This window comes from Phocoena sinus, chromosome 11 (assembly GCF_008692025.1).
Source record: "Phocoena sinus isolate mPhoSin1 chromosome 11, mPhoSin1.pri, whole genome shotgun sequence".
In the NCBI taxonomy this organism is placed as follows: Eukaryota; Metazoa; Chordata; class Mammalia; order Artiodactyla; family Phocoenidae; genus Phocoena; species Phocoena sinus.
In genome coordinates, this window is record NC_045773.1 from 5,434,416 (window position 1) to 5,459,342 (window position 24,927).

Sequence of the window (24,927 nt, forward strand, 5' to 3'; positions counted from 1 at the left end):
TTCTTAGGTTCAACACTCCCAGGGCCTCTGGCCCCGGTCATACCCTCTAGAATTCCCTTAAATTTAAGAATGTTTTGACAGTGCCAATACTAGCCTGTTACCTTAGATGTTTAACCTGTTGCATGCCAAAGAGCTGGAAGGGGGAGTTGCTTAGGGTATTTTTACCCACTTATATAATACATTGAAGAGGTGGTACCTTCCCCAGGTGGCTCTCCTGTTGAAGAGGTTAGGACAGCCTCTTTCTTTCTTCACGTCGTTCAGCGATTCCTTCTGTAAGCTCTACTCGAAAGAAAGTCGAGTCCCCAGCAGAGTGCCTGATTCCAATACCGCCTGCAGACACTTTGCTTTCATAATTCTCCTCTTTTTTATTAACAGAAACATGTTACAAAAGTAGATTTGCTAGTAAACATAGTGAAGAATTTCTGGCGGGCTTAGAGAGTCTTTTCCATTAAGGAGGGTTCTGTGCACTTGGCATCCAAGGTACTTGAACTGCTCTTATCTCCTTGGGGTTCACGGGTCATGTGTCAGTGCTGGGGCCTTGGACAGGGACATGTGAGGGCGTGTGACTCGCTGTACTGATGTTCTAATATGCAGGCAGACACCATACAGCAAAAGCAGGGCTTGTACGTTCAGACTCAGCTTCTCTGATTTACTCTGAACCCTCTGCAGCTCCCGTCAGAGCCACAGTCTGGGGTTCGAGGACCAAGAACAGACGCCGGTGTGGTTACTAGGTCAGGCTCAGGAAACCGAGGATGCGAACGGGTGTTCAATCCTATTAAATCCCAGTTATGATTTATGAAGCCAAAACCCAACCTAACGCTGAGACCTGTGGCTCTTCAGCCTGATTTTCTCACTGTTCGGTACCTGAAATTTTCTTTAAGCCGAGATGATATATATGTGGTGTATATGTACAGATGATATAGATAGTAAGATTAATTTGAGTTCTCTCACTTTGTGATAATTTCACCCAGGTTAGTATTACATAATCTGTGAAGATACAGTTCAGGTATAAAGTGAACTCAGTAAGGTAAATGAGATTGCACGGATTTTTTTTTTAAACCCTGAGCACAACACAGTTATTTTAAATGATGTAGAACTTGCTAATTCAATGAATAGCAACATATGGATGCGAATATAACAATTTTTAATTTACTTTAAAGTATTTTCAGTTAGTGCTTTTTGATATCCGATTAACCTTTCTCTTCACCTTATTAAAACATCTTATTGTGTATTTAGAATGTATATTGGGAATTATAGACATCTTACCATTTCTTTGGGATTGTCTTTTTACCCTTTCTCCTCTTGCCCCTGGAGAATTACAGGTGTTTAAAACCATTAGGAACTGTCTACACTGTCCACCCCTGGCGCACCGGCAGCTTCGGCACTGTCTGGGAGCAGCCTGGGGGAGACCCCCGCCTGGTCTCCTCGACCCTCCCCTTCACCTGTGCTTTCCAGAGATAGCCCTGGTCTCTCCTGTGCGTTTGTTCTCGCTGAGACACAGCCTGAGTCTCTCTGCACTTCTCCTGGTACGGAGCCAGGGCTCCCCTTGCTCTCTGTGCCAGCCCACGGGTCTCGTCCCCTCCTGGGCAGGTTCTAATCTGGAAGTGGCCTCCAGGCGTTAAATTGCTTCCATTTCTCCACTTATATGAGGTACCTAGAGTAGTCAAATTCATAGAGTCGGAAAGTACATTGGTAGATGCCTGGGGTCGGGGGTTGGGGGCGGGGGAATGGGGAGTTAGTGTTTAATGGGGACAGAGTTTCAGTTTAGGAGGGTGAAAAATTCAGGAGACGGATGATGGTGAGAGCTGTACAACAATGTGAATGCACTTAGTGCCACTAAACTCTACAGTTAAATACGGTTAAAATAGTATGTTTTATATTATGTGACTTTTACCACAATAAAAAAAACTTAAAAAAAAAAAATTGCTTCCATCTCGACCAGTCCCACCAGATCAGGTCAGTCAGGATAGACCAAGCGGTGGAAGCTGTTAGGTCCCAAAGTGAAGAGCTTCATCCTTCGTGTCAGACCCAGGTTTCAGCCCTGTCCCTGCCTTCCCTGCTTCCTCCCTTTCTTCCCCCCATGTTAGTTAGCTGGGGCTGTGGGATCATAGTACCCCAGACTGGGGGCTTACACAGCAGGCATCTATGCTCACAGTTTTGGAGGCTGGACTTCGAAAGATCAAGGTGTCGGCAGGGTTGGTTTCTCCTGAGGCCCCTCCTCTTGGCTCGTAGATGTCCATCTTCATGTTTCCATGGTCTTTCCTCTGTGTGTGTACTTGTCTGTGTCCAATCTCCTCTTATAAGGACACTGGTCCTATTGGAGTGGGGCCCACCCATAGGACCCTATCTCTACATACAGTCACATTCTGAGTACTGGGGTTAGGATTGCAACATATGAATTTGGGGGGCACAGTTCAGCGCATGAGTCCCCCTTCCCGCCCTCACCCTGCATGCCTCCTCTTCCTCTCCCTTCCCTTCCACTCTCTTTCCTGCTTCCTCCCTTCAAGTGTCTTCTTCCCACTTCTTTTCCCTAACCTGTGAACATCCTGCACAGCTAGAAGGATATGAAAGCTAGGAGAGCGAAATGCCAGGTGTCTCCTTCCAGCCCTTCTACCAATCAGTCTTGTGACTTGAGCTATTCACCCATTGTTATTATTTTTTTAAATATTTATTTATTTTGCTGCGTCGGGTCTTAGTTGTGGCACGCCGGGTCTTAGTTGCCCCACGGCACGTGGGATCTTAGTTCCCCGACCAGGGGTCAAATTGGCATCCTCTGCATTGCAAGATGGATTCTTACCCGCTGGACCACCAGGGAAGTCCCTTCACCCATTCTTGAAACACGAATTTCCTTGGCTGCAGGATGGGAGTTATTCTTCCTCTCTTCCCTTATAGGACTATAGTCAGGAAAACCCAGAATACCAGCTCAGATTTTTAAATGCTTTTAAAATAAAATATGCTGATATAAGATAGAAGAAAGCTCTGACAAAGTGTAATGTCTACAAGATTATCTGGAGTACTTGAAGTTCGATTAAAACAGTGTGTGTTTTAACTCCACAAGTTTTACTGTGGTGTTGTTATCCTTAATTATATTAGTAGCAGTCAGTCATACAGGTTGTGGTTGTTTTTGTTTTTTTCTCTCTTAACAATCTCATTGTTGCTCTAAAGAAAAGGTGAGAGCTGCTGAAACCAAGCTCAGTTCGGGGGTCTGGCCTAGCCTCCCCTGAGCCCCCTGACCCTGGCTGACTGGACAAGAGTGACCTTTAGCTGAGGTTTGGCCTCCAGATGTACGATCGGGCTGCGGGTTTAGAGCCGTGAGTCTATGGTGACAGTGGGGAGGGCACTTGGTGGGGCACCCCGAGCGGAGGTGGGCGGGGGCTCTGTCACTGAGCCATGAAATCCTTGTGCCGCTTGTAGACGCTACGTCACATCTTTTATCTCTGCTGGCTCTCCTGGGTTTCATCGTATTGCCTAACAGCCTTCCTTTTTAGAGAAAAGAAAAAAGTCAAGAATAACCACAAGTTGGACTGTTTGAAAGAGGCTGACTTCTCTGTCTTCTCCCCAGCTGCTGGTCCGTGAGACAAAGAAGTATTCTTTGAAAGAAAATGAATAGGCCCCGGCTGCCGGGGCTTGGGAGATGGGAGATGGGTTGTGAAATGTAGAGTGCGTTTGTTTTATCAGGTGCTCCCCTGCCAGCAGGGTGATGTCAGTCTGTCGCCGTGGGCTGTGGTCACACAGGAGACGGATCCCATTGCTGGGCAGCTGGCTTGGGGGACTGAGCCGTAGTTTTACTTCTTTGGTTTACGTTTAGAAACAATAAAAGGGGTGAGGAGGAGAGTAGAACATAAAATCTTGGACACAGCAGAGATTTAAATTGTGGCAGAAAGCTCTCCGTTGGGCAAGGCATGGAGATTTTTGTGAAAAATCCTTAGAAGTTATAGCAAGAGACCCCTTAGTATAGCTGTCCCTTCCCCGTTCCCATAAACACAGACATTGTCATTTCAGCCTTGTGCTAACCTCCATAAAATGACAATAAATGCCCTTATTTTGATTCATTTCCCCCGAGTCATGCCCGCCTTAAGTGCACCCACAAATCCCCGTCTGGCCTTTGGCCCACAGAGCTGATGGAGGCGTTGTGACGGGGGTTGAGCCCAGTTCTGACACCGCCCCTGCTTTGTCCCAGGACCCGTCCTGTCCCTCTGAAACCGGATCAGTTGTCTCCGCTCCATGGTGAAGGTCTTAGTCTCTGCCATTCAGCTCAGTAAAAGTCAAGTCTGCGCTTTGTGGACCACATTGCATTTATCTCAGGCTTCAGTTGACTAAGGACAACTTTCTCGTAGCATTGGAATAAGTAAATGAAGCCGGGACACTGGGACTGAGAAGGGTGCTTGGTTTTTAATTAAATCCCCTTCAACTATGAGGTGAGCTTTGAGTCAGGAGTTAGTTGAACCAGCTTTTGCTCCCACCTTGTCAAGGGTGTCCTGTAAAAGTTGAGTATTTCTCTATCAACCACCTTTGGAAGATGTACCTTATGGACAATGTAGATTTGAGAGCCAAAGGTAGGCCTTCAAGATGAGCTAATGGAACCACTGAATTTTACAAATGAAGAAATCAGGGCTGAAGAGACAGGTGCTGTTTTGAAGGCCCTCCAGCCAGGTTCTGTATTGGGGTCCAGTCTAAGATGAACCACTGTGTCATGTCCGCCAAAGAAAAACAGGCCTATCAAAATAGGCCACTTGATGACAGACAGGCTTCAGTTTTAGCTGTATTATAATGTAGGAAATAAGGGGTCTTAGGAGCTTTGAAATATGGCAAGAATGGGATTCTGAAAGGAGGCTGCGGATTCCTGTGGGTCTCGTCCCTGTGCCTTGGTCTCTCTTCTCCCACTCCATTTCTGACTTTGACAGCAGGATTTTCCTTCTACTGTTTCAGCAGAATCATTCTATAGCACATCATAAAGCTAAGTGGTTTTCTTTTTTCTTTCTCTCTGTTAAACTTTTTAAAATTGAAATTAATATATGCTGATTCTTGTGAAATCTTGGGCCCAAATCCTTGCTCATCTTCAAAATTGGGAGACACATTTAAAGAATATATATATATATATATATATATATATATATATTTTTTTTTTTTTTTTTTTTTTTTTTTGCGGTACGCGGGCCTCTCACTGTTGCGGCCTCTCCCGTTGCGGAGCACAGGCCCCGGACGCGCAGGCTCAGCGGCCATGGCTCACGGGCCCAGCCGCTCCGCGGCACGTGGGATCTTCCCGGACCAGGGCACGAACCCGCGTCCCCTGCATCGGCAGGCGGACTCTCAACCACTGCGCCACCAGGGAAGCCCTTTAAGGAATATTTTTGATCCATATACTAGAACTGCTACCATGACTAAAAACAGCAATTAAGTAAATTTTTTGTATCCATTAGGCATTGTGTTCTTCAGCATCACATACCTGGATAAGATTATCTTCTGTTAAAAAGGCCAGATACATTTTAAGAGTTGAGCTTTTTTAGTTATAATTGTAACTTAAAAAAAAAAAAGTTGAATTGACAATTGTAGCTAAGCCAACTCGAGAAACTTAAAATACTGGGTTCTTCAGCTCAAACTCCCTCCTCTTGTTTGTTCTTGACAAAGAAAGATCATTTCTCCTTTTTCAATTACCAAACCATTGTGAGATTTAGAATACACATGAGCACAAAAGAAAGAAGTCTTTTATATACCAAGATAAGTTCCTTTTGGTGTGTATTTTTTTTCCTTCCCTGCTTGTGGTCAGGGTCTGTATAAGTTTCATCATTTGTTTTTCTGACAGCGCTTTGCACAGCCTTCGGCATGTAATAGACACTCAAACACAATCTGATTAAAAGCTGAGCTGGAGCTTAATAGGACTCTGATGAATCCAAGTGTCTACATAACCTCAAGCACTTCTGCTTTGATTTGTTTTAACTTGATAAATATTTAGAAAATTATCTGACTGACAGAGAGATATAGCTATAATAACAAAAGGTTTATTTTTATTTCAGGGAAAATTAATGGGTGCTTGTTCTTATTTAACAGTTAATTGTGGAAAAACCTGAGAGAGAAAAGGATCTCGTAATACTGGGATCTTCTTTCATCTACTTATAAATACAGCTTTATTGAAATATAATTCACATTACCGTACAATTCAGCCATTTAAAGTATACAATTCAGTGGATTTGAGTGTATTCACAGAGCTATGCAACCTTCACCACAATAAATTTTAGAACATTTTCTTATCACCCGCAAGAGGAACCCTGCCCTCAGTAGCAGCCGTGTCCCACCTCTCACTTCTCCCAGCCCCCAGCAGCCACTAATCTACTTTCTGTCTCTATGCATTTGCCTTTCCTGGACGTTCCATAGAATGGAACCTGATGGTAGGTGGGCTTTTGTGTTGGCTTCTTTCACTCAGCGTACTGTATTCTAGGTTCATCCGTGTCGTAGCATGAACCAGTACTTCCTTCCTTCTTGTAGCTGAATAACATTCCATCGTATGGGTATACCACATTTTTTATATCTGTTCATTGTTGATGGATATTTGGGTTTTGGGCTATAATGAATAGTGCTGCTGTAACCTTCATGTATAAGTTTTGTGTGAGTAAATGTTTTCATTTCTTTTGGATATATACCTGGGAGAGTATTTGCTGGGTCTCTGTTTAACCATTTGAGGAACTGCCCCAAGTGGTTTTCCCCAGCACCTGCACATTTCACGTTTGCTCCAGGAAGACACGAGGGTTCTAATCTCTTCACATCCTCATCAGCACTTGTCCTCTGTCTTGTCATCCTAGCCCTCCTAGTGGCTGCGAGGTGGTGTCTCATTGTGGTTCTGTTTTGTGTTTCCCTGACGTCTAGCGATGTTGAAGACCTTCCCTTGTGCTTCTTGGCGATTCTCTTCTTTGGAGAAAGTTCTTGTCAGATAGTTTCCTATTTTTAAATCGGGTTATCTTTCTCTTGTTGAGTTGTAAGAGTTCTTTATATAAATATATCCTTAAATAGATCTTTAAAAATTCCTTGTTCTACGTTATCTTTGATCTTTAACATACGTCAAAACTCTATAACCCGGGCACCCCTTGCCTCATTTACTCATTGTCATCTGCTGCATGGAATGTATTGTGCTCTGTGTTCTAAGGATAGAAAATGAATAAAATGTCCCTTGCTTCAAGGGGCACAGAACGGAGTGGGAAGGGAAGGGCCATAGTGATACATTTCTGTGGGTATTCAGGAAAAGAGATGACTTTCAGATTGAGGAATCAAGGAAGGCAACCTGGTGGAGGTAGCATTTTAAAAGTGGCCTTTGCAGGATGTGTAGGATTCAACACAAGAAGATTAGGGGAAGAACCTGAGTAAAGATCTTTAGTTCTCTGTGGAATGGTGGTGACTAGTCTGGTTTAACCTTTAGGGCTGAAATTTTCAGAGCTTAGTAAGAGGAATACTAGGAACACAGATGAGAAGCATAGCTGGGACCAGATGTTGACTTTGAGTGCTGAAGCAGTGTGGATAGTGTTTTATCAGTGACTGGCAAGCTCCTGCCTGTTTGGGTAAGGATGGGGTGATGTTCTCACAACGGAGCCTTGGAAGGCTGTGTCTACAGAAGGTGTAGGATGAATTGGGGGTGGCGTGATTGAAGGCAGCGCTACTGTGTTTCTCTCTTGGAAACTGGCACATGCATTAGAAGACAAGAAGGAACTCCTGGGAAAATTATTTAATCTTGTGGTTTCCAAATTTATTTGACCGTGGATTCACTTTTTTTTTTTTTTTTTTACATATAAGATCTGAGGTACGTACTTTGGGTTTTGATGTCTTAGTTCAGTATTTCACAAGTAATAATTTCATAGTAAATGTTGGTTGGTTGGTTGGTTACTTAATTGATTACAGGATTGTGGACCATAGAATTGGGTCTGAAGGAATATGAGATATTAGCTAGTCTGTCCCCTGGTTGGATGGAGGCCCAGAGGGGGGAAGTACGTGCCCATATTTGCCTGTTTCTAAATAAAGGGAGAGTATCCCACAGGTGCCTTGACTCCCAGATCAAATGTACTCCTCGGGCTTCCATGTTGGCACAGTGGATAAGAATCTGCCCGCCAGTGCAGGGGACAGGGGTTCGATCCCTGGTCCGGGAAGATCCCACATGCCGCAGAGCAACTAAGCCAGTGCGCCACAACTACTGAGCCTGCACTCTAGAGCCCACGAGCCACAGCTACTGAAGCCCGCGTGCCTAGAGCCCGTGCTCCGCGACAAGAGAAACCGCCGCAGTGAGAAGCCCGTACACCGCAACAAAGAGTAGCCCCCGCTTGCCGCAACTAGAGAAAGCCCACGTGCAGCAACAGAGACTCATTGCGGCCAAAAATAAATTAAAATAGAGTTTTACTCAAATAATTTTAACCTTGTTTTGCTACGTACACACTGACAACAGCAAATCCTGCTCTATGATACCTGGCGTTGGGCCAGGGCCCTCTCCAGGGGGCCCGGGAGATGAATGAAGGCATGTAACTGAGCAGACCTGCCTGCCCTTCTAACTCTGGCTCTTTTCCTCCTGCCCCTGGTTTCTTTGTGCTGAGCCATGTGTGGGGCTTGCACGGTGTTTAGGAGGAGGTGTTAGCCTGATAGGCAGAGGGCATGGTTCTTGCTACAGTTAACCTGTTCACGTGTGACCCTGAGTAGGTGACTCCGTCTGTCACACGAGGGAACCCAGCACTAACGGCATGCATGTCCCCGTCATCTCTAGAGGAGCCCCCCCCTCCCCCCAGGACCGCCTGTGGTTCCTTCGTGGGTCCTTTACCCGCCAGGTTACCAATCTCCAGTGTTTTCAAAGGATTCCTGTGGACTTTCTCTGCCAGACACCAGCAATTCAATCTTAAGATAAGCAGTGCCTCCATTTGATGAACTTAAATGCAAACAAGCCCAAGAACTTGTACGAGGATGGAAACTGGGGAGTGAAGCAGGAATGTTATCGTTACCCCAAGAGTTTTGCTCTTCACGTAACAGTGATTTCTTGCGTAATGAGTGACTCTTCCTTTTTTGGGGTGATTCGACTTCGTTGATGTGGTGGCGATTTTCCATGGCAACCGGCATTGCCACACATCTGGCATCTGATGAAATGGCTCCCAAAGCCCGGGGGTCCTCACAGAGTACTCCTCATCCCACTTGCGCTGCCAGGGACGTGGAGAGACACTGGGTGGAGGGTGCGCTGGCGCTGTGCCTTGCGGATGAGGCTTGATTTGCAGTGGTTGGGTTTCTCGGGGTATCACCAGGGCTCCTCCAGAAATTAACCGGGTTACTGATGCTCTGTGGAGAAGGAGAGAATGAGAAGGAGGGGCAGCTTTCGAAAGGATATTTTCTAATTTATTAAGGTACAGATATTAGCACTGCTGTTTGTTTGTTTAAACCAAAAATAACTTAATACGAGGTAGAGGTCAACCAAAATCCTACTGAGTTTCTGAGTGTAGCAGGCCAGCATAGGGCTTGTGTTTTAGGTATTTCGTTTAAAATGGAAAGTTCCAGTTTGCTTTGGGGCCAGGATCCTTAAAAGAAATCCTGACTGGAGGTGTATTATGGGTGACTGTATATTTGCTAGTTTATATCTTGCTGACTAAATTGGCAACATTTTTATTTTTCCTGGTAAACATTAAGAAGGCATTTTCCCCTCCTTTCCCTAACAAAATCGCATTTGTCATATGTGTGTGAAGCAAACGGCTGTTAAAACTGTCCACGCATTCTGTGACGATACGAAAATTAGTGGTGGCAAACAAAGATTTCCTTTCTTAGGTACCACAGGCCTCAGATGAAGTCGACTTTATCCTAATGTGACTCTCAAATGGTGACCAAGTGGAAACAAAATTGGTCAGGCCTTAGAGGCCAATATGAAAAGCACAACAAACAGGTTATTATTTGTGAAAATTTTAGGTACTCAGCCCCCCATGACTTAGAAAGCTTGATGTTTTTTCTCTTAAAGTAACTATTACTCTTGCTTATAAATTTTAGAAAGTATATAACCATTCTTGTAATGGAAGGTTATGCTTATTTTAATTCATAACAAGGCACAAAGTTATCTCTTCGCACGAAGCCTTTCTAAAACGGGAATGAAAGACAGCAAGATGTCGAATCAGATCAAACTGTGAACTCTGATCATGAGTGTCTGACTTTGAAAATATTTTGAGAACAGCACATGTGCATTAAGCTGGTGACAGATTATCCACAGAAACTTAGTGCTGATAATAATCATATTTTTAACATGCCATTTTTAGTGTACCGTAAGAAAAAAATATGTATTTCCCATTAAACAACGTATTTTTGTTTGTTTTAACGTTGGGGGGCAAACATGTGAACTATTAACCCATAAATTTTCCTCATTGTTAAAAAAAATAACATACCAAAGACACACTAAAAGTGTAACACGCAAGAAAAGTGAGTTTAGTGGTTTAATGAACCCACGGTTAGGTCATCATACTCTTACAGGTATGTAGCTGACTACCCCAAAATCAAAAGACCTCTGTTGTCTTCAGTTAACTTTTGAGATGGTTCATGGTGGATACTCCCTCTGTCCCCAGTTAGTTTATTGCAACTTTTTATTTTAAAGCCCTAAAAAGTTACTGAAGAAATGGTAGGTATGTGACGTGATGGATGTGTTAGCTCTGGTGGTAACGTTTTGCAATGTATAAGTGTATCAGATCAACACGTTGTTCACCTTAAACTGACAAAATGATATATGTCAGTGATATCTCAATAACGCTGGGGCAGAAAAGAGTGACTGTGCTGGGAAACCATGTTTATGTAGAAGGGCTCACGCTTGGCAGCTCCCCGGGGCCCAGGCGCGTTTTGAGAATGGCAGCCCATCCCGTTGCCAGAAACTTTCCCCCGGGAGTCGTTTTGCGAGGGGCCGGGGTGGGGGCGTGTCTCCTGCTTGGTGACACGTGTCTCTCTCTCTCTGCTCAGGTGAAGCTGCTCTCAGGGGGGAGCCCCGGCTGCAGACCCTGCCCGTGGCCTCGGCCCTCACTAGTCACCGCACGGGGCCCCCGCCCATCAGTCCCAGCAAGAGGAAGTTCACCGTGGAGCCCGGCGACGACGAGCTGGACTGTGAAAGTGACCATGCTTCCAAGATGAGTCGCATCTTCGCCCCCCACCTGTAAGTGCCCCCCCTGAAGCGGGTCCTGGGCCACGGTTCTCTTGCCACTCTGTGCCGCTGACTCGGAAGGGGAGAGGTGCCCGCTACTCCCCTGCCAGGAGCGGGCACTAAACCGGTGTTAATGGCTCCAGGAGAGGTGACCTCTCATCTCCTTCCGACGCATGTGTGCGGCCATTCGAGTGTGTTCCCCAGAGGAGCTACCTTTCCCTACAGCGGCTTGGGGACGTTGTCTGGAAGCCTTGGCTTCTCTTGCCTGGTCACTGCCAGCTGCTTGCGCAGGGGGCCGGTCCCCACTGAGTGTCCTTAGGGGCCGGGGCAGTGGCCGAAGGGGTGAGCGCCGGGCCACCGCTGTGAAATGCTGGCTCAGGAGCCCCATTTGTGCACCCTGAGAGCTAGGTGTGCAGCCGCAGCTGTGTGTCCCACGGTGGGGAGGGCGCTTTTCGTGCAGGGGACGCGCGCGGCTGAGGGAGCTTCCTCCCGCGCGCAGAGGAGCCGTGCCTGGGCGGCGGCCCTGCCCCTCTGTCCCTGCCCGCGCCTGCGGCCTCTGCGCGTGTTGCTTCAACTCCCTGCACCTCAGTGTCCCCCTTTGCTGAGACGAAAGTTCTGTGATCCGATGCGGCATCACCACGTTTGTATTTGGAAACCGGCGCGCTGTATCTGGGCTCCCTCGTGTTTCTCACACGCACGCCTCGCGGAGGGAGCGGATGCTTCTTCGGAGGTCTGGCGGCCTCGGGGACCCCCAGGCAGCTGCGCGGGGAGGCTGGCCTGGCGGTTGGGCGGCCGGTGGGTAGTCTGGGGTCTTGGCAGAGGGCGGAGGCCGCCCTGACGGCTGGAAGTAGCGCGCGGTCTGTCTGGGTAAAAGGCGCTGCTCCTTTCTCCTCCCCACACGTGACTTAATGTGTAGTGATTACTCAGGATGCTTGGCCATCCCCAGTTCTTTGGAGGATGCTGCCGTTCCTGGCAGGAACGTGGACCTCATATTCCAGGCTCCTCACTGGAGGCGGGGACCTAGCACGGTTCGAGGGGGCCGATCGCGCCAGCAGCCCTCGGCATTGCCGGCATTCCAGCGCGCTGGCCTGTGTGTGTAGTCATAAGACATACTGACAGCGGTATTTCTCTATCCTCAGTAAATCACTGTAGTGTTAGTCAGAGGCTGAGCCTGCAGTCTGGAGCCCTGGAATTTGCTACGATCAGGAATCCAGCAACAAGGCTCTGCAAAACAATGACCTCTCGCAAAGAGGGAGAGGCTCATAATTTAGACCCTGGGCGTCCAACTGTTTGGAGTTCATTCTTATGTTACTAGGAATCTCTTCCTCTCTCCAAACCCAAATAAGAGACATTTGGTCCTTTTTTTTTTCTTTTCTTTTCTCTCTCTCTCTCTCTCTTTTTTTTTTTTTTTGCGGTACGCGGGCCTCTCACTGTTGTGGCCTCTCCCCTTGCGGAGCACAGGCTCCGGACGCGCAGGCTCAGTGGCCATGGCTTACGGGCCCAGCCGCAACGCGGCATGTGGGATCCTCCCAGACCGGGGCACGAACCCGCGTCCCCTGCATCGGCAGGCGGACTCTCAACCACTGCGCCACCAGGGAAGCCCCCCTCTCTCTCTTTTTTAAACGAAGAAAGGGGGAGGTGGCTCTGCGATAGTAGGTTTTGTGATCAAGCTTGCCTTAGTTTCAATCCCAATTCTGCCACTCACCATCTTTGTGGCCTTGGACGATCACTTAATTTATCTGGGCCCGATATCCTTCTCTGTAAGGTGGCGATGCTGACAGTTCATGTGTGGAGCTATTGTGAGCAGTAGAGTGAAAATATGCGAGGAGTTGGGCCCAGTGCAATACTCAGTTGATGACAGTTACTGCTTTTATTATTAATGAGTCCATTATTCAGATACTGGTAACGATAGGGAATGAGAGCACTGTTACGGTGAATGTAATGTGTGAAAGTCGTAGCGTCGGGGTTAACATCCCAGCTTCCTTATCTTTCAACGGGAGTCATCGTGGGTCCTTCCTCAAAGGATGATGGTAAGCGCTCAGTGCAGTGCCTGGCAGATGATAAGCAGAGCCTTCGTCATTATTAGTATTATTAGAACGTCGAAGCATTTAGGGAATGATTTTGTAACTCCTTGGGTGGTTACAAATGTGACCTTGATGCACGGATCTGTGATGACGCTGTAAATAATTTAAAGTGTGAGTACTAGAACTGCAGAGCTCACATGCAACTCACAATGGATGTCATCATGCACAGCTCCCCCTGGGCCAACTCCCTGGACTCAGGAAAGGTGGGCAGTGTCACTTGTTCGCCGCAGGTTAATTCCTCATCTCAGTAACGTGACTGATGTCTCCACGTGTGTTTTCTAAGCGCTGAATGACCAGTTTCACAGGCACGTTTAAAAGATGCTGCACCTCTTACTTCTTCATGGGTTAGGGTACTTAAGTGCATTGTCTGATCTGATGAAGTGTTTCCTATTTGCACGATAGGGTGTCCCCTCCTTTTTATTTAAGATCTCCAAGAAACTTCCTATGCTAAGTTACAGATTCATAGGAAGAGGGTCTCAGAGATGCATGCTTTGGCTGCATTTCACTATAACCATCATACTGAGATATTTTCCAGTAGAGAGCTGGAGAGATTGAGCCAGGGTGGGAAGCTACAGAGTATGACCAACTTTCATTTGATTTGATTCGGGGAGGAGGGGGAGAGGGAAGAGGTTTGCCTAGTGATTTCTCCAGAACTTGGAAACTGAGGATTCCTGGGGCATTTGAACTCTTTATTTTCTTACTGAAAGGGTGACCCTGAGAAATTTTTTTGTTTTGTTCCCTAAGTGTTAAGAACCTGAATGTCTTATTTGGGAGTTGAAAAGTACTCTTATCTGCCATAGAAATAAAGTAGATCAAGGTATGAGGCAAGGGGTAGAGTGGGGTTCGTCTTGTGGAAATGTCAGTAAGTAATTTTTTCTACGACCTTGTTATTCAAGTGTGATCTGGTGAGGAAGAGATCTCCCTTCCCCCGTCTATCATCCGTATGGACTCAGGGATTCCTGTTTTGTTTGGTGAGTTGAGCTGTCCCTGATGTGGCAGATAAGAGCCCCTTCAACTGACTCATGTGTCCTTCTTTTTTTTTTTTGCGGTACGCGGGCCTCTCACTGTTGTGGCCTCTCCCGTCGCAGAGCACAGGCTCCGGACGCGCAGGCTCAGCGGCCATGGCTCACGGACCCAGCCGCTCCGCGGCATGTGGGATCTTCCCGGACAGGGGCACGAACCTGCGTCCCCTGCATCGGCAGGTGGACTCTCAACCACTGCGCCACCTGGGAAGCCCTTACGTGTCCTTCTTACATGCCTTCCCCCCCCCCCCCACCCCTTTTTTGACCACTTTCTTATTGTCTGGCAGACCAGATGTTCATCTTGTAACTCACCTGCTTCAGCCGTGGAGTCGGCCGTTTCTCCTGGGAACCCTAATTTAGAAGCCAAGATCTGGGTGCTAAGTGTAACTGTGGTGTCATTGCCTCTAGACTTGAGTTGTCTAATACAGTAGACACAGTTGCATGTGGCAGATCACACGTAACATTAGATAAAGTTTAAAAAATCAGTTCCTCAGCTGCAGTAGCCACATGTGGCGAGTGGCCAAGCACGTTGGACAGAACACACAATAGAACATTTCTACCATCACAGAAAGTTCTGTTGAACAGCACGGTTTCTAGACTCTGTGGAAAGAGCCAGGGAATCATGACTTCATTTTAATACTCCAGTTATAATCCAGCCCCACGGAGCTCTTCCTCACCCTCCCCTATTCCATATTTGTATCTCCCTGATTCCAGCAACTTCAGCCCATTTACTTAGTGTCCAGTCCTACAGCACACTTAAAAGAGTTTCAGAATTGCTATGCCTGTACCACCCTGAAAAACAAACCTGCTAAAAAGAGTTCAAGATCTGTTGGTGTTTTTTTTTCCCCTGGTGCTGAGGGTATAATAGTAGCCTCTTTTGAAGTACCAACTTCAAAAGTTACCTCCCCTCCCCACTTCAGTGTTGTGTTAATTACAATCTATAATTAATTTCTGTTGGCACTCAGTCGGAGATTTTTTCCCATCCTTGTTGATTTCATTTTTTCAATATGTAAACTATTAACGTGCTTCTGAAAGTCAAGACTGTGTAATCATATTGCCGTTTAAGTAAGTGAAGTCATTGTGCTGTACACCTTAAACCTACATAGTGCTATCTGTCAATTATGTCTTAATGAGACTGAAAGAAAAAAAAAAAGCCAAAACTCTATTTAAAAGTACTAGGGGAGGGCTTCCCTGGTGGCGCAGTGGTTGAGAGTCCGCCTGCCGATGCAGGGGACATGGGTTCGTGCCCCGGTCCGGGAAGATCCCACATGCCGCGGAGCGGCTGGGCCCGTGAGCCATGGCTGCTGAGCCTGCGCGTCCGGAGCCTGTGGTCCGCAACGGGAGAGGCCACAACAGTGAGAGGCCCGCGTACCGCAAAAAACAACAACAAAACAAAACAAACAAAAAGTCCTAGAGGAGCATTATTCCCTTCCCTGTCCCGTTCACTGCTCTTGTTCGCTAACCCTGAAGGTGATTACCCTTCTTGTGTGTCTTTCTGTTAAAGTAAGCAGATACATGAATATTTTCTCATTCCCTTTCTTTCTTACACACACTTTGTATACTCACTTGAGCTCAGGTGTTTTCCATCAACCATGTATTGTGGAAATCGCCTCATGCCAGTTTCTCATCCTTGTTTGCAACTGCATGTGCCATGGTGGGTTCAGCTAATCCCCTTTGTTTGGACGTTTAGATAATATTTTATAATAATAATGCTGCAATGGACAATCTTGTGCATTTGTGATACAGTTAAGACTCTTGAAGGCTAACGATTGATGCCGTGTAACAACATGCTGAATTCATACTGGTTTTGAGACTTAGTCTAGGCTGCTTGGCTGGTAGAACCTGGTGAGAGTTCTGTGCTGAAGAGTATGGTCTAAGATGGATTTCAGTTTTCACCTCTGTGTGTGAGTGATGGATACGTAGCTGAACTGTTCACTCAGTTACCTGTGAGAGGAAGGGAATGTATATTGAGTGCTTACTCTATACTGGCCCTATGCCAGACACTTTAAGTGTGTTATCTCATTTAACCCTTACAATAAATGTGTCCCTTTAAGATGGGGTGTGTGTGTGTGTATTACAGAAGCAGAAATTGAGAGCATAATGTGTGCAAAGTGATGGAGCTGGGATTAACCTTGCTGCGTGTGACACTGAAACCAATCATCACGTGATTCTGTCACAGCTGTATCTCACCTGAGACAGGATGACATGCATCTTAAAGATGGACGTCACATATTTAGGGTGACATTTGACCATTCTAGTGTCTGGCACATGGCAGGTGCTAAATAATTTCTGTGTTGAATTGAAAATTAGACCCACTGTCCAGAGAACGTGCTCTTTGAGCTCATTTCCCGATTGGAAGAGGCATCCTCTCTTTGATCAGTGCTATATAAATGTGCAAAACAGTTGCCCCTGGCCTCAGAACAGGGCAAAACCCAGAAGCTCACACTGAGATCAAAGCCATGGTCACTGGCCTTGTGCTGTAACGGCCGTGCTCGCCCCAGACGGCGTTAACAATCCAAGCTGAAAGAGGCAGGGCCCAGTGAAAGAAAACATGACCCCTTCTCCCTGGTGCTGTTCCTTTGAAATCCTTTCCTGGTGTGAAATATGTCCCCTGATGTTGTCTTTGCTTCTGTGGCCATGCCTTTGAAGTTTTCCTCAAGTCTGATGGAGCCGATTCTGGTGTATCCTTGGGTACGTTCTTCAGGCTCAGGTCCTCTGTTCCCTTTGCTCCTTCCCTTTCTCTTCCTCCTTCTTTCTCCTTTGCTTTCTTCTTCCCTTAACCTCCTATTCTTATTTTTATTTATTTATTTTTTCTCCCTTGGTCTCAGTCACTTCCCTCTTGACCCCATAAGAGTGAACAGAAAAAGAGGGAAAAACAGACTCAAAACCAGTAATTCTTGCAGCTTGACAGAAGGTTGGAGGAAGCCTTTGAAATCACGTTCTGGATGTGATTTAGAAACTCGGTTTAAAAAAAAACACAAAACCTTACTGATTACTGACTAGTATGGACATTTTTTTCCCCCAGAGGGATTGATTGTGTAGATGGTACCTCAGGTGTCCAGGAGTATCTAGTCTGTAAAGTATAAGCATAATTGTTGGCAGCACCATCGTGGTCTGTTTGGTGATTCTCCATTTCTTGTGTCTCTTTAGTACCTTTAGTAGGGATGTGTATGAACGTGCTTTACCAGGGGACTGTTAGTCCACAGACTTCATGAAAGTAGAGGAAGCTATTCCTCATTTCAGTTTAAAACCAGACCCAGAGGGAATGTAAATTGGTGCAGCCACTATGGAAAACAGTATGGAGGTTCCTTAAAAAGCTAAAGCTAGAGCTAGCATATGACCCAGCAATCCCACTCCTGGGCATGTATCCGGAAAAGACGAAATCTCCAATTCGAAAAGACACATGCACCCCTATGTTCATAGCAGCACTATTTACAATAGCCAATACATGGAAGCAACCTAAGTGTCCATCAACAGATGAATGGATAAAGAAGATGTGGTACGTATATACCATTGAATATTACTCAGCCATAGAAAAGAATGAAATATTGCCATTGGCAGCAACATGGATGGACCTAGAGATTATCATACTAAATGAAGTAAGTTGGACAGAGAAAGACAAATTATATGATAGCACTTACATGTGGAATCTAAAAATAATACAAATGAACTTAGTTATAAAACAGAAACAGACTCACAGACATAGAAAACAAACTTCTGGTTACCAAAGGGGAAAGGTGCGGGGAGAGCGTTAAACTAGGAGTACGGGATTAACAGATACTATATGCAAAATAGATAGACAACAAGGATTTACTGTAGAGCCCAGGGAACTATATTCAGTATCTTGTAATAACCTATAATGGAAAAGAATCTGAGAAAGATTATTTACATATTTGTGTGTGTATATAGATAGATTTATCTCTATCTAAAACCTAGTCACTTTGTTGTACACCTGAAACTAACACAATATTGTAAATCAACTATAGTTTAAATTAAAAAAAAAAAAACCAGCTAGGCCCAGAGGAAATTGAAAAGTTGGGGTTATTTCAGTACCTTGACCTAACAGCAGCTGAGACTTTAAAAGGTGAACAGTGACGTGTTTTTATTAGGTCAACAGTAATACGTATTTATAGGCAGGGCATGAGCCTTAGGGGGGTCCAAATTTTCATCACTGAGAATGGTGATGGGTCAGGATTCCCAGCATCCAGAGAATCAGGAGAGCCTTCGTATCAGGGCTTATTCGTGACCGTGACTATCTGTTGAGCCTGATGGTGTACCGAGCGCTGTGCTGAATGTCTCATGGGCGTGATCTCCTCGCGTCCTCTCAACCCTGTGATGTGGATGCTGTGATTATCCCTCTTTTGCAGGTGGTAAAACTGAGGCTCAGAGCGATTGGTAACTTGCTCAAGGTCACAGAGCTAGCTAGTTGGTAACGGAGCTAGGAATCAAAACCCAGCCTGGCTGTTCCTGGAGCCAGCGCTGTGGGGACCCATGTTACCTTGAGGAGCGCACGCATCCAGCTGCTGTGAACTGTTTGATACGGGAGCTTAGCGCCTTGTGCTTTTGGATGATCTGCCATGGGAGCATTCTCCACACAGCGGAACGGTGCTTTGGAGGTGACGGGTGGAGAGTGGTCGTTGGAGCACGCGGTGACGGGATGCAGGCGCATAAGCGTGGAAGGGCTCTGAGAGCGCTAGGCAGGTCCGTCCGCCCTGCACGGCGAGGCTTCCCTGCAGGGATGATGGGAGGAAGAGCAGCTGTTGAGCTTCCCCTGAAGAGGCTGAAAGGGCATCTCTGTGCAGGTGAGAGCCCCACGTGAACAGAGGAGGGTTTCCTTCATGCTCAGGAAAGTGCTTTGAAATTGTGTTCTGGGGACTTCCCTGGTGGTCCAGTGGTAAAGAATCCGCCTTCCAATGCACGGGACCTGGGTTCCATCCCTGGTCGGGGAATTAGGTTCCCACATGCCGTGGGGTGGCTGGGCCCGTGTGCCACAACTGTTGAGCTCGCGTGCCTCAGTGAGAGAGCCCGCGTGCCACAACTACAGAGCCCATGCACCCTGGAGCCTGCGCGCCACAACTAGAGAGAAAAAATCCGCACGCCACCGCTAGAGAGAAGCCCGCACGCTGCAACGAAAGATCCCGCGTGCGGCCACTAAGAACCAAGGCAGCCAAAAAAAAAAAAAAAGAAATTGTGTTCTGGTTTAAAATCTCTGACCCAATATTAAGTTAGTGGCACAGGCCAGTAGTAACGTTAGTCTAAAGATGAAGACTGGGGCATTTTAAAATTTGCTTTAAATATATGAAGACATTTCCCCCACCCCCACCCCCGCCACAGATTTCATAAATCAAGGACTTTTGAAATAGAATCCCTCAGACTATGTGCTTTCTCTTTTTCTCCCACATCCTTTTTGGCATCATCTGAACTTGGGAAGTTTTAGCCCCAAAATTCTCTCCTCTTCTGCGCTTTCACACACAGTCGTGTAAGTCTTCCCACAAGTGTTCTGGGATTTAAGATATTTTATAGCCTTAATTTTAGTTATCCTAAATAACTAACTCAGAAACTGAGATATTGTGAATTTTTTTCTTTTAAATCCCCCCAACGTACAGCAAGTATGTGTATTTATTTTGAAAAGTAAATGAGAAGGGAGCCTGGGTCTTTAATGAGTGCTTCTGTGGGGACGTAGAGTGTCAGAAGGGCTTCGTGTGAGGCTGACTTTGCCCTGCACTGGAGCTAGGGCTGCGGGTCAGCCCTAACGGGGGTGGAAATGAAGCTGGTTTTTACAGCCACTCCATGCGACATTAAAGGCGCATCTGTGTGTTGCATGTGAGTGTTTTGCTAATGAAGTGTGGTACCTTTAAATAAGGTCACGGCCCGACCTCTGTTGTGTGGGTTTCTTGTTTGTCAGGCTAGAGGCATTTTCTCATTTTCACAGTTCAGCCGAAAACAAAGACCTCCTTATCCGAGCAGGGCGCTATGCTCTTAAGAGCTGACATCAGCCTTTTCCCAGCAGGCATCATTTCTGCCTTAAGAGTCTTTGCAGAGAGCTTGGAAAGCAGAGAACCGTCCTGCTACTGGCGTTGTTCTGGCCAGATGACACACGGGATGAAGAAATGCCAAGCGTGCCAACAGTCAAGGCAGCAGAATAAAGGACCGTCATCGCGTGTCTGTTCTCATCTGCTCAGGGGACCTCTGGGCTCTTCCGTATCACAGAGCTTATAGAAGTGGGACGAGAACCTTGAAAAAGGGGGACTTCTTTACTAGAGAGGCGTTAAAGAACCTTTGGGATCCATCAGAGAATTTTCATTAGCATGTGTAAAGACACTTTTTAAGACGACACACTAAGATGGAAAAAAAGAAAAAGTGTTTTTAGGTTGATGGATTAAGTCAAAGGCATTTGTTCAGAAGTTGAGGAAACAGCACAACATAGGGTTTGGCCGGTTCCGCCCCCCCCCCCCCCCCCTCGCCCGGATTCTCCAGGCGCCTCAGCCCCGTTTAGAGCGCGGTCTCCATGAAGGTGCGTCTGTGCCGGGGACACAAACGGCAGCTGTATTTACACACAGAGGATCAGTCTTGCTGCTGTGTGACCACACAGACCTCTTCTCGTTGCAGCGTGGAGCCAGCCTGTCCTGAGAGCACATCAGGTGCTGTCACTTTAGTAGATCTGACTGAGGACCAGAAGGAGGACTGCTCAGAAGTGTGCCTCGTGTGAGTGTCGGTGGTTCTTTTGATTTTCCTCTCGGGTCTTGTAAACCCATGGTCTCCTGTGCTACCTGTGGCTGGCACATGGTGAGGTGGCGTCCAAGTCCCGCGTGCTGTGTTTGGTGTAAGTTTTGTTTCATGACTGCCAGTACTTTGGTCCCTTATCTTCTTTGCTAAATCTTTGGGTACACACACACACACACACACGCAGCACACATTCTCTCTCCCTCTCTCTCCCTCTCCCTCTCCCTCTGTCTCTGTCTCTGTCTCTGTCTCTCTCTCTCTCTCTCTCTCTCTCTCAATTTCTCCACAGATTGTCTCCAAAGCATAATTAAAGAGCTCAGTGTTGCAGTAAGGGTTTCGGTCTGGCAGGAGCTAGAAACCTTGGCAAACAAGGGATCTGGACTCTGGATCCGAGCCTCCACGGCCCCAGCAGAGGCCCCGTGCACCGCAGACTAGAGGGGGATGGATTTCGCTACCGTGCTGTCCTCTGACTTCTCTGCCTCCTGCCTTGCTTTCCTTGAAGAGATCTAAGAATACAACTAACAGATCCACAGAGAAACCGGATCAGGGCCAAGTGGAAGCAACAAACCAGCTCCTAGTTGGTCAGGTCACTTTAGAGGCACGTCTGAGGCTGAACCCTCTTTGCTCCCCCAAACCTGTCCCTGTCGTTGAACCCGTCGAGGGAGGGTCGTGGGCTTTTCTGACTCATCGGAAGTCGTTTCCTTGTGACCACCAGGGTGACCCCTCAGGGATGCAGGGCACCGCTGCCCGTCGAGGGCCTCAGGGCCCTCTTACCTCAAGATGCTCGAAGGACAGAGAGTGTTCCCCGGCCAGAGTTTGGGAAGCGCCCAACCCGATCTCCTGAGTCTGCCTGTGTAGTTGGCGCCAGTCAGGCTCTGAGAGTCTGAGGTACAGAGATGTGGTTTAGCCCGGGGTTTCTCAAACGTTAACTCGCCGTGGGATCCTCGATTCGTTTCTCACGAGCCCTGTTAGCAATATTCTGGGGGGCATACTTGCCTAACAAAATGAGCATTGTATTTGGTTTCAAAGTTCTGTGATGAACGTGCAGACCCCCAAGGCTCTGGTGCCGTCCAGCTTAGGTATGTGACGACAGGGTGGTGTGAGCCCTTGAGCTGGGGCTGTAGAGCACCAGCTTTCCTGCTCAGGGCTTTCAGCGAAGTTCACTGAGGCCAGAGACGTTGAGGAAGCCCGGGGCCCCATTCTCCCTTGACCGTGTGCCCCTCACCTTCCTTCCTTACCCACCTCCTTCCCTCCGAGCTGTTTCTAGGGAGTGGATTGTCTCCACTTCCGTGTCCATTCCCCAGTCCAGTGCCGTGATCCGGACCATCAGCGTTTATGAAACTTCTCTCCCTCCCTCGCTGGTGCCCTGCTGGTCGCCAGATGCAGGGGGAACCTGATCCAGGTTATCTTATTTGACTTCCTGTTCCATGGAAGCCTCTTCTCCCTTGGTTTCGTTGGCCCCTTTCTTGCTTTCGTTGGTTCCCCTCCCAGTTCTCTGGCTCTGCCGTTCAGGATCTCTCAAAGGCTTGTCATGAATCCATCCTCCAGGGCTCTGTCCTTCTCACTGCACAGACCCTGGAAAGAACTCGCACGCCAGCTCGTGCCTTGATTTACCACTAGAGGTGGAGGGTTCCTAGATCTTTATGTCCGGCTGAGGCCAAACCTCCACACCCACAGAGCCGCCTGCCTTCCAGGTAGTGTATGTGCCGCTCAGGCCCAAAGGTGCTCCGCCGGCCATGACCTTATAGGCTGTTTCTCCTCCAGCGCCTCCCCAGGTCTGTCCCCCATCTTCATAGCAGGGCAGCCGTCCGTCTTTCCACTTGCCATGAAGTCACCTCCCTCTTCTTCGATCTGGTCTCCCATGTGTGTACTCTCTTTCTGCCCCCTGTTAAGTCAGTCTGCTGAATCTTTTCCACAAAGCTCCTGGCCTCGGCCATGGCTTAGACCCCCATTCCCATGGCAGTGCCCTCCCGACTGGTCTTGGCACTTTAGTGCAGGAGAAGGTTTCTGAAGTCTTCCTCTCCGTTGGGAATTCTCCCACGGCTCCCAGTCAGCTCCAGGGAGCCCTGAGCAGACCCCCGCCTGCAGGAGCTTCTGCGCTGCCCGCTGAGGTGCCGCCCACTGCGGTCCATCGTCACTTTTCTTGCCTCCTTCTCTTGGCAAAGGGCGGTTCCTTCCGCTTCAAGGCGAACAGCTCTGTGCATACAATGAACACACTTTGCTGTCCCTTGTTGTGTCTGTCCCACTGGGGCACCCAGCACAGTGCCCGATGCCTTCTAGGCGCTAAGTAAATGTTTCCATGAAAAACGTGCCACTCTGAGGGCACTGTCAGTGCTCTTCCCTTTGGAAAGGATGGTAAGAATTGCTTTCTTTTTTCTTTTTTTTTTTTTTAATTTTTATTTATTTGTTTATGGCTGTGACGGGTCTTGGTTGCCCCACGGCATGTGGGGTCTTAGTTCCCTGACCAGGGATCAAACCCGCGTCTCCTGCATTTGAAGGCGGACTCCTAACCACTGGACCACCAGGGAAATCCCAAGAATCGCTTTCAAATATGCAATAAGCCCTGAGTGGCACCACTTACTGTACTTCTGTTTTTTCTGTGTAGCCCTGATGTTTCATTCAGTGAACCCCTGGAACAGAGAATCCCACCGCCACTACTTGTCCTGCCTTCCTTCCCGAATCCCTGTTCCCCCCCAAACAGAAACATGCAAATCCCTAGTACCTGGGCACGTGCACACTTAATAATCTGAATCACTGGCTCTGCCTGAGATGCTGGCTTTGGATCAAATGCTCTTATCCCAGTGCTGACCCTGAATAATAAGCCTTCGGAGTTTATTGTGGGAATGAAGTTTCCCCCGCTCCTGCCTCTGTTTATATTTCTTCCTGTGCGTCTTGCTCTGATCCCAGTGTGAGCACCAGGTAAGGTGTATAGCAATGAGAAATGCAGTTCAGGTGGGTGCATCTCGCAGGTCAGAGGGATGGCCAGACACTGTGGGTGTAAAGAATAGTTCTGTCCATGCTAGAAAAGCCAACAGATCTCTGCTCAGGTGTTTATTACTTCTGGAGTTTTTCAAATCTACCTAAAAAGTTATCAAAGCCAAAGCCTTTTTCGACCATCTCATAATAGAGCTGTGGTGTGTATTTTACTTGTGTGCGACCACTTTGGGTGCTAGCTCTAGGGCAAGTTACGTCAAGTGACCGCAGCGCAGAGGCTCCGTGTTCTAACCGTGTAACACGGGTACATGGTGCTGATGCCCTGTGGCTCTGTGATTGGCACGTATTTCTTGAGAGCCTCCCTGGCGGGCACGGCAATGTTCACTGATGGGCAATGGCTCTGGCTCATTTTTGACAGTAAGATAAAATCCAGGTTATGTAGGCACTTTGGTGACCTGTCCTAAACTCCCTTTCCCAGAATTATTCTCAGTAGATGGCCCTCTTGGACTATCAATTGTCAAAAGCCTCCTTTACCATGATTATGTTTAAGAGAAGTTATCCGAATCCCCGCCATTATACGCCTTTGAGAAGCTCCACATGGTGTGAGAAGCGATTCTCCCCCAACTCACGGTGGGCAGTGTGGGTTGTTCACCTGCTTTGGAACTTCCGTTCTGAGGCTCACATTTGAAACCAGCATTTTCACTGCCCGGGGCATCTTAATGTGTGCGGTGTGGCCCTAGCCATCTCCCAGCTTCCTCTTCACACCCCCTGTGTCAGGGTTCCCAGCCTCCCTGGTTGCCTCAACTTTAACTTAGATCTTTCTAAACATGCCACCAAATTTGGTGAGCGTCTGACCTGCCATCCTCCCCAACATTTCATTTTGGAAAAAGTTCAGATCTACAGAAACATTAAGCAACTGGTTTAAACAACCATGGGCATCCACGTACGTTCACCGGCTTCACTAGCTGTGAATATTCTGCCACATTCGCTTTCTGTTTTGCACGTGTCGCAGACAGTGCTGCGATCTAACACAGTACATGTGTTC

The 24,927-nt window shown here is 47.4% G+C and overlaps 1 protein-coding gene across 4 annotated transcripts in view; it reads left to right on the plus strand.

The window, feature by feature from the left end:
• The window catches only part of VGLL4 (vestigial like family member 4), a 159,424-nt gene that overhangs the window by 109,119 nt on the left and 25,378 nt on the right, over positions 1-24,927 (plus strand). For all 4 annotated transcript variants that reach the window (XM_032647918.1, XM_032647921.1, XM_032647919.1 and 1 more), the window contains one exon: positions 10,942-11,131. In XM_032647918.1, the coding sequence (XP_032503809.1) occupies positions 10,942-11,131 (190 nt within the window). The remainder of the gene's footprint in view (positions 1-10,941; positions 11,132-24,927) is intronic.